The sequence below is a fragment of the Podarcis cretensis genome, assembly GCF_951804945.1.
Source record: "Podarcis cretensis genome assembly, chromosome: 9".
NCBI lineage: Eukaryota > Metazoa > Chordata > Lepidosauria > Squamata > Lacertidae > Podarcis > Podarcis cretensis.
This window is the reverse complement of record NC_137178.1, coordinates 38991115-39006428: the sequence shown is the minus strand read 5'-3', so window position 1 is coordinate 39006428 and position 15314 is coordinate 38991115. Positions and strand designations below refer to the sequence as shown.

The 15314-nt window shown below is 39.6% G+C and overlaps 1 protein-coding gene across 3 annotated transcripts in view; it reads left to right on the top strand.

Moving 5' to 3' along the window:
• The window catches only part of TTC29 (tetratricopeptide repeat domain 29), a 125000-nt gene that overhangs the window by 35200 nt on the left and 74486 nt on the right, over positions 1-15314 (top strand). For all 3 annotated transcript variants that reach the window (XM_079990614.1, XM_079990613.1, XM_079990615.1), the window contains exon 7: positions 15031-15243. In XM_079990614.1, coding sequence (XP_079846740.1) covers positions 15031-15243 — 213 coding nt within the window. The remainder of the gene's footprint in view (positions 1-15030; positions 15244-15314) is intronic.

Genomic DNA, 15314 nt, shown 5'->3' with positions numbered 1-15314 from the left:
AGGGATGATGGGAATTGTAGTCTCAAAACATCTGGAGGACCAAGGTTGAGGAAGCCTGCTCTAGGCCAAATCACAGTTTAGCTCACAGTGTCACAGCAGTAGCTGGACGAGAGGAAGAGCAAAGCAGGCACGATTTCTTCTCTGGGAGTCCATGCGCTCGCACATCTGAGCTAAGCCACGGTTTAGCTTTGTGTTATGTGCGAACCAGGTCAGCAATAGTTTCATAGTTCTAGTTGCATTAAAAATTGAAACCATTTTCATTAGCCTATGAAGTTTGACTTGAGAGGTCAATGTGAGAGTTTCTGCAGTATGTTAATGTGGAATGTCTTTGGAGACTGGTGCAATTCCCTGCCATTCTATGACCAGAGGGAAGCACCCATAAATCCAGAATGACAAGTCTGGAGAGCAGACTGATGGAAATACTTATTGGATAATTCAGTTCATCTCTATGCAAGCACAGGGTTTTGCTTCCCGTACAAAGATTGTAATCTTATTACACTGAAATAATATATTGCTATAGGTATTGAACTGACAGTTATTAGCTTGAATTGATTCCACATTGATTATTTGTATCTTCAATTTAAATGAATAGGATGATGAAATCTACAAATAGGCCTATGTGACAAAATGATATGTATGCTGATGAACAAAAGTCATATTGTTGTTAACTATGGTAAAAATGCATACATGCATGCAGCTGAACTATAGTGGAAATTGGAACAAATTGAAAGGATTTGTCATGCTGCATTTACTTATACTGTACTACTGTTTGGCTTTTTGTTACAACTATATATTTATGTTTTAATATTAGGGAGGGGGGAAACAAGAACAAATCTCCCTTTCTATAAGACTTTGTGTAAACATTTCTTAAACAAATAATTTAGATGCAAGCAAGTACAGCTGAATTAGCCCTGTATGAATGCCTTTTCAGCATTCTGACTAACACACATTTTAGTAGTATTTTGTAATTGTAGTATTTTGTAATTATTTTTGTTTTCATAATTTTTAACTTACTTTCAAAAATCCTAAAAATATAGGAAAACTGTAGCAGTTTTAATGATGAAGCTTTTTCAATTTACCTTCTATTGTTTTAATATCTTAGACAGTTGACATGCAGTCAAAGGTTTAGCTAATCAGTTCAGTTCGATTTATTGTGTTTAACGAGTAGCCATTACACACACAAAAATAAGAAGAAGAAGAAGAAGAAGAAGAAGAAGAAGAAGAAGAAGAATACTGCTGATAATAGTGGTTTACATTTCTAATTAGTTCTAATTGATACATGAACCCTATCATCCTCTGATCACCACTTTGGGCTCCCTAGCCCACAATCTCAAAAGTTTGCCTTGTGTTCCCCAGCTCCATTGATGTTGCTGTTCCAGAGCTTCTTCCCCACTTACCTCATACATGAGCATTTCCTTCAGCCTCGTTTTCTCACTGGCCATCAAATTATACATGGTACAAGTTGTCCCCCTTTTCTTCAAGGCTTATATTCCCCCCCCTTCCTGCTTCTAAGGAAGTAAAATTCTGTGTTGTGTGTATGTGGAAATCTTTGCTTGGCGTGCCTCTGCTTTTTAGCAAGGAAGTGAAAAGTGAAAACCTATGATCAACAGGGACAGCCTAGGCAGGGGAAGGCAGAGACTGTTTATGTACTAAATGTATAGGCCACTCTTCAGTGCAAGACTCTCATGACGGTATACAATAAAAGGAATAAAATCATTCAACAAAACACTATATGAAATCAATACAAATCACGAATTGGCCGAGGACAAGTAAAATTGGTTGACACGGCTTTGCTTTGATGAGTCAACTAATTTTGGGAGGCATTCCCTTGTCGTTTCTCTTAACGAAACACGGCAAGGTAAAATGAAAAAGGAAGCTGTTTGGGTTTTTTACCACACCATCAATATACATTCTCATATTCCTCAATTCCTTGCATGGTGACAGCAGTTGCCCTGCCGTCAGTGGAAAGGAAGACAGAAGGGAAGGAACAAGGGCAGCTCGTGTGTTAATGGGGAGCTGCTCCATTCATCTCTGCCGCTTCTGGAATAAGCATAGCCACTTCTTGCCTTTCTGAAAGTTTGGAGTCCAAGTTGCAGGCATTCATGGCAACAAAGTGTTTTTCTTTTCGATGGAAGCCCAGGTGGCCTCAGCCTCCTCCTCAAGAGCCGTCTTCTTGAGCCTCTTCCCTCACACCCCTCTTAAGGGTCATTTCTTCCTTCCAGCGATCTGTTGTTGCTCCCACGCCCCCAGCTTCTCTCTGAAGTGAGGCAAAATAAGCTGAAGTGAAATCAGTAACAGCACTGCAGATAGGAAAAGATAATAAAACTCTAAATGGGCCTGCTGTCTAGCTGTCCTGCATTGTAACACAGCCACTTCCTTCCTGAATATTCCCTGTCATGGAAACTCCTCATTGTCATAGGTATAATACAATACAGTGGTACCTCGGGTTAAGAACTAAATTCGTTCTGGAGGTCCGTTCTTAACCTGAAACTGTTCTTAACCTGAGGTACCACTTTAGCTAATGGGGCCTCCCGACGCCGACGCACCGCCACCGCCGCACGATTTCTGTTCTCATCCTGAAGCAAAGTTCTTAACCCGAGATACTATTTCTGGGTTAGCAGAGTCTGTAACCTGAAGCACCTGTAACCCAAGGTACCACTGTACCAATATCAAATTATCGTGATTGAGCTGATTATTAGGATACCGTTATGTTAGCTTTCTTGTCTGCTATATACCGTATTTTTCGCCCTATAGGACGCACTTTTCCCCCTCCAAAAATGAAGGGGAAATGTGTGTGCATCCTATGGGGCGAATGCAGGCTTTCGCTGAAGCCTGGAGAGCGAGAGGGGTTGGTGTGCACCGATCCCTCTCACTCTCCAGGCTTCAGGAAGCTATCCGCAAGCCTTGGGAGCCCGCGTGAGTTTCCGCCGGGCTCCCAAGGCTTGCGGATAGCAGCCTGTTCTGGGGGCTGGGGTCGGGGGAAGCTCGGGCTTCCCCCACCCCAGTCCCATGCCTGGGGGGGGGGGAAAATAATTTTTTTTCTTTATTTTCCCCCCAAAAACTAGGTGCGCCCTATGGGCCAGTGCGCCCTATAGGGCAAAAAATACGGTACATATCAATGCATACATAATATTAGAAATGAAAATAAATCTTCTGTCATTCATCATAAATGTATGTTTGGTCTTAAGCACTAAAGTTCAAGGTCTTGTGGTTGAAAAAATATAGATACAGCATGCTCTTTTCTCTTTACTTTTGCCGAGTTTCTTGGGCTGAAGTTTGCTCTGCAGAACGTCCAAAGCATGAAGTCCACTGAATTCAAGTCCACTGAATTCAAAAGGAAACCTGGGGGGGGGGGGATTTCATGTGGGCCCCATGGGCTGCTTCCCCATGAATTGCTCTTGTGCAATATGCCCCAACACCTTTTTCTGAAGTCAAGGGAATTTTAAAAGCAGTCTGTGGGTCTGAAGGAACAGCTTCTGAAAAGGAAACACTGTTTAAAAAATTTAGGTGCCCATTTGGATCATAATTAGGTCCCATCCCTAAAGTCTAATATATCTTTAAACAAGGCTGCAATTGAAATTTATTAAAACTTCAAATGAATTATTTCATTGCTTTTTTAAAATTCATTTTTCTACATTTCTCTTTTAAGTCTGTTACTGACACCGCTGCTTGTATTTTACCTGTCTGTTTCTGTGGTATTTTAATTATTTATTGTTTAATGAGTAGTACTGAGATGAAGCTTCATTCAAAGCTGCTTTCACCCCCAAAACTTTATTTTTTATTTTTTTTTTTTTTTTGCTTCAAAGCTTCGCAAGGCATTGGAATGCTGCATTGGATCCTAATGTTCTTGTTAAACAGAACAAACTTTTGGAGAGGCAAAGTTACTGTTAATTCTTTTCAGAGGAGACCTTGGTTTTAGAGATGCCCTTTCCGTTGGAGCTATGGAATTATTGTCTAGGGAATAAATGATTGTCTGTAGAATAATTGTGCGGTGAATTAATGTGTAGCTAGGATCCTTGTTTTTTATATCTATTTATACATTATTCAAGTGTAATCTTGGAAACAATCCAGCCAAACATTTGCAGTCACACTGGTTTTAATAGAATTAAGCCTTAAAGTTCCCCCTGGTTCATTAAAATGGATTTAATATTACTTATTGATGGCTGGAATGTATAGCTAAATTCTTAGGTTTTACAATGGCTGGAACTGATAGCGTATCTGCAATGAAGTAGTCAAATGGTATCTCAAACAGATACTCTGGCAGTGAGACCCCAGATGTCTTACTCTCTTGAATGTATGGCAGATCACCAGAAGAGGGAGCTACTGCCTTGCTATCTGAAGTGTTTGAGTGTCACCAAGGCAGCTGAGTATTACTTGCTGACCTACAACTGTCAAGTGACATAAGGGGCCAATAGGATTTCACCTGACCCTATAAAGCATCAAATTCTCTAGCCAGCGTCGGCAAAGTGTTAAAGCTACTAGAGGAATTTGGAAAATTATCCGGATTTAAATTGAACAGAGCAAAGACTAAAATAATGACCAAAAATATGGAAGAAGAAACCAAAAACGATCTTGAAAGTCAAACTGGAATTAAAATAACTAAAAAAGTACAATACCTTGGAATCTGGTTAACTATGAAAAATATAAATCTGATTGAAAATAATTATAAGAAAACATGGAAAGAAATAATGAAGGACTTGGATACATGGAATAGAATACATCTCTCGTGGTTGGGGAGAATGGCGGCGATTAAAATGACCTTACTACCTAAATTACTCTTCCTATTTCAGAATATACCGATAATTAGAGGAACCTCAATATTCAAAGAATGGCAGAGATTACTTTCTAAATTCATTTGGCAGGGAAAGAGACCAAGAATCAGATTTAAATTGCTCACAGACCAAAGAGATAGGGGTGGCCTTGCGGTTCCAAACTTGAGGTTATATTACGAAGCTGCATGTCTTTGTTGGGTAAAAGACTGGATTGTCATCAAAAACAAAAATTTGTTAGATCTAGAGGGGTTTAATCTAAGATTCGGTTGGCATGCCTATTTATGGCGAGACAAGGGAAGGGTTCATAAAGGTTTTTCTAACCACATTTTCAGAGGGCCACTGCTGGAAGTGTGGGAAAGGAATAAAAAACTGTTGGAGCAGAAAACGCCCTGGTGGTTATCACCAATAGACATTTTAACAATTAAAAAATTAAATATAGAGGGGGAAAGATGGACATATGAAGATTTACTAACCAAAACAGAATCCGGGTGGAGGATTAGACCTTATGAAGAAATAAAAAGCAAGCTGACTGGCTGGATTCAATACCATCAAATTAATTCAATGTGGAGGGAAGATAATAAGATCGGAATAAATGACAAGAAATCTAGATTTCAGATTGAAATAATAGAAAGTAAAACAAAATTATTATCAAAAATGTACAACCAGTTACTTGAGTGGGACACCAAGGACGAGGAAGTAAAGGATGTAATGGTGAAGTGGGCGGTAGACCTAGGGTACAACATAGAGTTTGACAAATGGAAGGCATTGTGGTGTAAAGATATGAATTTTTCAGCATGCACGACACTAAAGGAAAACATGTATAAGATGATGTACAGATGGTACATAACGCCGGTAAAACTACATAAAATGTATAGAACGGGCGATAAACTGTGTTGGAAATGTAAGAGCAAGGAGGGCGAATTCATTCATATGTGGTGGACGTGCGAGATTCTCAAAAATTTTTGGGAATCCATCTATAATGAATTAAAAAAAATTCTTAAATACACGTTTGTTAAAAAACCCGAAGCCTTCCTGCTGGGGATAATTGGTAAGGATATAAAAGAAGAAGATAGAACCTTTTTTCAATATGCAACGGTGGCCGCCAGAACCCTCATAGCACAGTACTGGAAAACACCAAAAATCCCAACACTAAAGGAGTGGCAACTTAAATTATCTGATTATTTGGAGCTGGCTAAATTGACACAGAAAATAAGAAATCAAAGAAGTGCAAAATTTAACAATGAATGGGATAAATTTAGGATATATATGGAAATAGAGACAAGGGGAAAATTAAAATGTTGATCAGAAACACATATGTACTTACAGAAATCACAGTAGGCATGAGATAACGCTTACTACGTAAAAAGTTTTATTAAGGAATAGACACAGCAGATAGATAAACAAGATAATAATTTCCGAAATCGAGATAAAGGGAAGTCGATCAATGTCATCAAAGTTGTATGTATTTCATGTTTTGTTTGTTTGTTTTTTTCTCTTTTTCTGTTTTTTCTTTTTCATTTTGTCTTTTGTATGTTTGTGAAATATATTTATGTCAAAATTTAATAAAAAATTAAAAAAAAAAAAAAATTCTCTAGCCAGTTCTCCAGTCTAAGCAGCATTGCAGTCAGAAAAGGCTGGGTTGGTATAGTACATATACGTACTTGCCCCTTGCTTGCTCTGCTTTACCTTGCTTGCCTGTGCAATTCAAAATAATAATAATAATAATAATAATAATAATAATAATAATAATAATAATAATAATAATAATAATAATTTATACCCCGCCCTCCCTGGCCAAAACTGGGCTCAGAGCGGCTAACATCAAATGTATAACACATTAACATAAAATCAGGTAATAATTTAAAATACATCCTAAAATCAGATCAGGATCAGAATAAAATCCAGAATAAACTGGTCTTTTGTCCACACAACCAGCCCTAACCTAAAATGCACTTGTTTATTTTAAGGAAATGTAACCCACAGTTCAATAAAATTTGCAGGGCAACATACCAAAAATTAAAAACACAATAAAAGAAATCAAAAACATATATTATCCTGTTTTGCATGTGACACTAAGCCAAACCACGACTTAGTGCAAATGGGCAGGATCCTGGAGAAGAGCAGGTGCTTTGCCCCTGCCCCATCTTTTTGCTGCTGTACCACATTGTCTTGGCATGTTGTCCGAATCCAGGTTCATTGTTTAGTTTTCTCCACAATAATAATGAGCTGTAACTAAGTTTTGACCAATGATTTACAGCTTGTGGTTTGTTCAGCACAGCTAAACCTGCATGCTCATGTGTTTCCTCTAAGTTGTGGTCTGGCTTAGCATGATGTGCAAGCCAGGCCAATAAAATATAGTAAATGCAGTAAACTCAAATAAGTATAACAAAAAACAAAACTGGCCAAGATAAAACAGATCAAATTGAATTAAAAGGCCTGGGAAAATAAATGGCTTTGCCTCGTTGTGTCTAAATGGCATTGGAGTAGATGTCAGGTAGGTATCTCTCCCTTATCTAGTGGCAAAATTCCTGATTAGAATTTCTTGTCTGGCAACATATTAATTAATAGTCTCTCTTGCAAATCTTCTAGTATGCTTCTATTTCATGAGCTTAGGCAGTATACACTTGACTTTATTGAGTTTCTGATTATTTTTGCTTGTGATTTGGGCTGTTAGTTTGATATGAAGCTATTAATAGTGTTGGCAAAATGAAAGCCAATGCATTTGGTAATAGGACTTGCTTACTATTAACCATAGGAAGAACTAGGCAATATACTTACTTTGTGCTTTCTAAAATCCCATCCACTTTTAAAAACAGGTACATAGGGCGGTTTGGTGCCACTAACTATACAAAATTAATTTAAGAGGCCAAATAGAATGTAAATAAACTGAGTTCAAGCCCTTGCATTAAATTTGAATCAGAATAATATTGTTCACTGTTGGTTCCTACTTGTAAATAAGCTCACTTAAGTTACTAGCCTGCAGGGGATGGTATATGTTATGTACTGAAGTTCTCGCGCTGGGCCAGCAGGGGGATACCATAGATAGTTTTCACTCAGGTCCACATATGCAAATAAGGAATTGAAAGTGACGCTTAGTGATTGGATAGTTACAGAAAGTTGTTACTGTTACATTGTAGTAGAGCTCTATATAAGCAGGCTGGCTGAACCCTTCAGTTCAGTTCTGTTCTGGCCTGTGAATAAACAAGAGCTGTTTGAAGAATCGCTGTGTTGTCTGATACGTTCACCCACAACTTAACGGTATAGGAGAATCTGTATTTCCCGCAGCAAACCTACTGTATCTCTGTGCTTGGGCTGGAGGAGGAAGCTGAGCAGAGAGGAAGGATAGAATACCCAACCTGCTTTCTGTGGTGTCAAATCATGGAATATTATTGTGATTTTGAGGAGATTTCTATGGTAATATGGCAATGCTGCTTTCATGCCAGCAAAACCTGGGGGCCAGGGGGCTTTAAGGGGTTAATTCTGTTTCTTTTATAAAATGTTAAGTTTCTCACAGCTAAGTTATATGTTGAGATGGAACCTTGTGGGAATTTTAATCTCTATGATAGGTTTCTGCTGATCCCATGCTAGCACCTGGAACTGACAGTATATGTTAGTCTTAGAAGTTATCTATGTTGGCAGTCTCCCAAACACCCTAACAGTACATAAGCCTCTAGACCACCTCTGCTAGGATTTTAAAGATTTATAATAATCAGCATATGCCATAGAAAGCAGAAAGTGTGGTGTACTGGACGAGCTCCAGTTTCAGGAGTCATGTCTGTAGCTGATAGGGTTGCTGGCAACCTCAAGGATGTAAGCATAATTGTAACGCTTTGTAGCTTTCTTTTTAGCTATTTAATATAATATTTAGCCTTCATTTCTATGTTCATTGTGTTCCGAATTCATAAAGAAAACATTTTGCCCTTTGGCGGATGCCAGCATGCAATTCCTCCTTGCCTATGGCTACCAGGTGAGTGCTTAAACACAAAGCTTCTAGTAACTCTCACTGCTAACAGATTTTAGAACTGTGTATTATTATTATAATTATTATAATTTATTATCCACTCTTCACACTTAAGGTCCCTGGGTGCTTTACAACAGATTAAAACACAATGTTAAAAACTCTTTAAAGTAACTTACCATCACAAGAAATAAGGTGGGTTCTAAAAATATACACCTCAGGTGCCAAAAGCCAGTGTAAAGAGGTGTGTCGTCAGTACTGTACTGTATAACAGCTTATTCCACCAGATACAGATTTTAGAGCTGCTACAATACCGTATAGTAGCTTATTCCCCCAAATATAGATTAAAATTGTAATAAAATGTTATTGGCTCTCTCTCAATTTTAGCTTCTTCTAAAGTTTCCAGTACAATGTGGACAATATAAAATTAAATGTGCTTTCTATCATAATGCTGCTGAACAAATGCGCCACATAGACATGTCAGATTATTTTTACACCATTGTTTTCAAGTGGGTTATTTTCATTGCAAAATGTAAAGTCTAGCAGAAAAGGAAATAATTAGTTTCTCTCGATATTGCTGAAACATGGAGCTAGAACAGGTCAGTCGATGCATCTTGCAGATTGCGATGTTTTGAATTACCTGAATAATACTTGAAGCAATCTGTGGTCCTAATTAATGTCAGTTTGTTACATACAGACCTAAGAGAGATTTGCATTTATTTACTTATTAAATATCACATTCTTCCAATCATCCGTCTTTATTTTTCTGTATTGTAAACTTCAAATTTGTGTACTGTTTTCTTAAGTGGGGTAACTCTTCTTTTTCTTCCCCTGCCTTCAAGTAATCAATGTGCTGCTGAATGAGTTCATTTTAATGCATTCAATCATGCCTCTAATGTTTGTAGCTTACGGGCGCAGGCATCAGTAATGCAGGAATGTTATATGGCTTTAGTTTGGGCCATTTCATAAAATATTCATGGAATCAAAAATGTGCATCAAAATAGCGTCTGGGAGAATTACATTTATGTGCCTGCTTTTATGGCAGCTTCACATTTAAACCCATTTGTGTTAATATCTAGTCAATCTTTCTGCTCAAAAATAGTGCAGAATGATAAAGATCATATATATCCTTTTTCATTCATATTTGCCTAAGATAATTCTTTCCTAATAAAAATTTACACTTTTGCAGTTATATAGAAGAATAAGTGTAAAGAAGAATAGTATTCAGAAACTATAGAGAAGAATAGTATTCAGAAACCATAGAGATCTATGTGAATATGCATTTCCATTTACATCATATAGTTCGGGGGGGGGGAGGAGCTATACCTGCCACCCTCCCAAAATCAGGAAGGATACATTGCAGTTTAAATGTAGCCCAGATACCAGATTATTATTCAAAATGTAAACTTTTTTTTAAAGCCACAAATCTTTTGCACTCACATTTCTAGTTTCTATGAAAAATGAATTATTTACTATATTTAATTCATTTTAATATATGAGTATTGTCTTTCCATTAGTATAATAGTTTAGAATGGGGACCCCCTATTGAAAGAAGCTTGCAGTTATACAGTTTCATTTCAGCTATTAAAAAACAAAGATTAACTGATTGATTTGATGCTGTATCCTGGGGGCCTCTTAAATTATAAGCATTTTTAGCAATTCTTTAATTTCTGTGATTCATGTAATGGTATGTAAAAGTGCTGTCTTTTCCATTTCAAGCGTATGATATGTTTGTGCTGATCAGAAGGTTGGCGGTTCAAATCTGTGAGCTCCCATTGCTCTGTCCCAGTTCCTGCCAACCTAGCAGTTCAAAAGCATACCAGTGTGAGTACCGTATTTTTCGCCCTATAGGACGCACTTTTCCCCCTCCAAAAATGAAGGGGAAATCTGTGTGCGTCCTATGGGGCAAATACAGGCTTTCGCTGAAGCTTGGAGAGCGAGAGGGGTCAGTGCGCACCGACCCCTCTCGCTCTCCAGGCTTCAGGAAGCTATCAGCAAGCCTGGGGAGCCCGCGGGAGTTCCTGCAGGGCTCCCCACACTGCGGATAGCAGCCTGCCGCCCAGCACACGGGATACCCTGAAGCAGAGCGCCCTGTGCGCCGGGCAAACATCCGCAGCATGGGGAGCCCTGCGGGAGTTCCCGCGGGGCTCCCCACACTGCAGATAGCAGCCTGCCGCCCGGCACACGGGATACCCTGAAGCAGAGCGCCCCGTGCGCCGGGCAGACATCGGCCAGCCCCGCAAGCTCGGGGGACAGCCGGGAGGCGCAGCGCCGCCATCCCGCTGTTCCCCGACCCGGTTTTGGGGGGGAAATAAAGGGGGGAAATTTCCTTCATTTCCCCCCCAAAAAATTAGGTGCGTCCTATGGGACGGAGCATCCTATGGGACGAAAAATACGGTAGATAAAGAGGTACCACTGCAGCGGGAGGGTAAACAGCATTTCCATGCGCTCTGGTTTCCATCATGGTGTTTCATTGTGCCAGAAGCAGTTTAGTCATGTCATGCTGGCCCAGAAGCTGCCTGTGGACAAACGCCGGCTCCCTCGGCCTGAAAGTGAGATTCGCACTACACCCCATAGTCACCTTTGCCTGGACTTAACCATCCAGGGGTCCTTTACCTTTACCTGTGTTCATGCAATTTACGGTGATATTGCTCAGGTAAGTTAGACAGCTCCTTTTAAATGGAATTGCATTTCTCTTCAAGGTGTTGGAATACTTTCTACAGATTTTCTGTAAACAGGGGAGAGGAGAGCAGTGAAATCAAAAGTTCTCAAGCATGCTTAACTCTTCACTGGTTTGTAGTGAGTATATTTGGGACTAATCTTAATTCCTGCTGAATGAACATATCATAATGTTTTCTTTTCTTTTTTCCCTTTTCCTTTTTTCCTTTGCTCACATTTCCTCCACAAGTGACTGTGCAACTTTTAAAACACCAGCTTTCTTACAAAATAACAATGCTATAAACTCCTACCATAAAGGTAAAGGTAAAGGTACCCCTGCCCGTACGGGCCAGTCTTGACAGACTCTGGGGTTGTGCGCCCATCTCACTCAAGAGGCCAGGGGCCAGCGCTGTCTGGAGACACTTCCGGGTCACGTGGCCAGCGTGACAAAGCTGCATCTGACGAGCCAGAGCCACACACGGAAACGCCATTTACCTTCCCGCTGGTAAGCGGTCCCTATTTATCTACTTGCACCCGGAGGTGCTTTCGAACTGCTAGGTTGGCAGGCGCTGGGACCGAGCAGCGGGAGCGCACTCCGCCGCAGGGATTCGAACCGCCGACCTTTCGATCGGCAAGTCCTAGGCGCTGAGGCTTTAACCCACAGCACCACCTGCGTCCCAGCGCCACCTGCTACCATACCTATGGTTAATTCTGGGATTCTCTGCAGCTGGTTTCCTAATAAAGTTTAATCAAAATTATAACTGATCAGTCACATATGACCATCACAGCATCTATACAATATGGGATCTGTTCCCCGTTCCCTTGCTTACCTGTGTGAGGTGCACTGTCCTGGCACTCTCATTTGTTGGAGTGGATTTTGGTGTTAGGTGTTCATGTCCAGAGGCCAAGGCACACTACCTGTTCAGCCCCTAGTATTAACAGCATGCTCATGTTCCCATGGGCCATGTGTGTTGTGAGAGCAAGCTGTTTTGTGAAAGTGCTCCCCTGGTGTGAAAAGTGCCTTTTCTCCACAGTTTCCTCTCAGCAAAGACCCACTTTATGAGCTCTAAGCATTGGTTCATACTGTGTGCCCAATCACCTGAGTTATGGTCTCCTTGTGAGGTTTATATGCAGGTGGTAGAAAATGTTGATTGCGTGCTGAGTTACATCACATCCTATGCTTGGTCTTGGTGTGGTGGGCAGAGTGAACATTGACAGCTATTTTTTAAATTCTCCCTCCCATCCCACTGAAGTCAATAGAAGGGAAATTTCCTGTGCCAGGTTCAGGGCAGGTGCAAAGTTGTGCCTTCAGGAGTATAGCTACAGTATAGCTTGAAGAGGTCCACACCTTTACCAATACATCTTCAGCAGTGGAATGGCCGGGTTGGTGGACAGAATATCAGGAGTATTGTGCCAGCATATGGCTTCCACCATATTTTATAGCCTCTCAGTTGGCATAACTGATGTATTGGATTTTCTCCACAGCTAACTTTCTTATCCTAATCCTATATTTTGTAGTTTTGAATACATTGATGTTTTCATCTATATTTGATCCTGTTATCAACTAGTGTAGCAGAATCCTGCTAGAAAGGCCCTATACTTTAATTATTTGTGATTTGTTCTCTATTAGCTCATCACAGTTCTGACTATAGGGGTTAAGTTTCTAAATGTGTTCCTTTAACCATCTAAAAATCAGATTGAGAGAGAATGGAATTATTGATATACCTGGTTTCTCCACTTGCCAATTGCAGTCAAAAAGTCACTATATATTGGAAAGCTTTCTGCAACTATATTTTTTAACAGTAGGCCCTTAGCGGAAAAAGAGTAGACACAGATGCTTTATATATGTGACTCTTGTGTGGCATTTAGTAGCATTGCCCCCCTCATAGTCTTTTAATTTTTATTTCAATTTCCAGTCTTTCTTTCAAAACTCCAGTGGGTAGATTGACAAGCTATATTTGCATGAATCAGAATGCCTGAGTTTGCTTTGAGGAATTGTCTAGAAAGGCCCAGACCTTCCACCTATATATGGAAGAGACCTCAGTGATAGGGTCTCTTCCATATATCATCTCCATAAAAATGTATATTCAACACCTGAGAACTCACTTTTGCCTCTGCTTCTCTCCCAGGACTCAAATCAAGTTTCTTGACTGAAATAGTTCGTTGATCTGAGCCACTGGATCACATTTTCATTTATTGATATGTGATAAATTCATATTGTTGCACTCAGCTGATTTTACTCCTCACATCTCCCAACCAATACTTGCCTTGGGGTGGGAAATTATATTTTCCAACTTCTTTTATTAGTGGCTGCTTGCTTGGGATCTCTATGATGTTGACATAGTTGTCCAAAGTAATCACTTGGAGATTTCTTCCGTTTTCCATTGAACTTCTGAGGGCATATTTTTGAAGAGTATGCCTAAAAGCATGTTTCTGGTGACAATATCATTTGTGGAAATAATCTGTTTCTCTCCAAGATTTACAGCTGACTTTACACGGCATGGACAGTGTTAGTCTCGAAAAGACTATATTTTACAAGCAAGATTAAAGGCAATGGAACAAACACCAAATATTATATGCTCAATAACAGACTATAAATACTTCTTTTAAAAATATTTCCCCGTTGTTAGCTGCAATTTTATAATGAAACTATAGATAGCAGGTTGAGTCATGTGTTTCAATCCAGCTAGAGAGTGCCTATGCATGTTGGAATGAGTTTACCCCTAGATACATGTGGTGCTGATGTGTGTTTCATTAAGCTAAGTTCAGTTCAGGGGCAGATGTGTGTGGATAGCCTTAAAGATTCTGACAAGATGTCAGAGCCTTGCATCCTGGAGAATCATGCACAAGAGCCCACTAAGCAGCTAGGTTGGAGCAATAGTGCAGCCTTTTCAAGAACAATGGCTTTAAAGTATTTAAATTCATTAGTAAGTACTGATGATTAATGATCTACTGTCAGCTTTTATTTCCAGTGAAGTCCAAATTAAGAGGAACACACAGTTCAAGGTGGACCTGTATAGACAATCTTCTGAAGGCTGTATTTGTCTGTAAATCATTTTTATTTGCTTTGCAAACTGAAACTAATAACAAACAAAATAAACATGTAATTACTTTATATTGTATCCTGGTCCTAACTATTACTGCCAGGATATCTCTGTACAAAGAAATATGTAGTGCTCTATATTACAAGTAGCTGCATTCTGTGGGGGGCTACATTCTGAGGCACCACGAATGTCGGTGAAATTGTGTATAATTGAAACCCATTGAAAAAGCCTGCAAATGCCCCACCCCACTCTGCTCCCGTTCTTCCCTTTTAGTGATGCTTCAACAAATCTTTATGATGTTTCCGGTCACTTTCAGGTTTGGCGCAATGCACATATACATGGTCGCACGGATTTTGGACATGCGTAAATGGAGAGCCACATGTCTGTTCTTCCAATATTGCTGTGGACACACCCCAAATTTTTGTCTTTGAATTGGCATATCAAAATATTGTCCCTTTATCATAATGTTATTATCAAATATTATGCCTTTAATCAGTAAGTAATATCCTACTGGGAGTAGCTAATGATGAGAGTTCTTCAGGAATATTTTGTAAACTACGTAGATGCCTTATCATTATGACTGGCTTACATTCTTCAGGTCAGTTCCTGAAAGCCGCAGAACATTATGAAGCATTCTATCAACTGACAGTGGGACGGATATGGAAAGATGATACAGGCAAGACTCTCACTTCACTAGCCTGTGAGCATCTCTGGAGAATTTACACATTACTAGCAGACAAAATGCTAGGAAATAAAGAACACCAACAGGCCATCAGAACTCTAATAAAAGCACTTGAAATGGCAAAAGAAGGTGGGTAGAAAATAACACTCCTGCATTTCTCTCTTTAATGTGCAGGCCTGTTCTTTCCCAGGAGTAAAGTA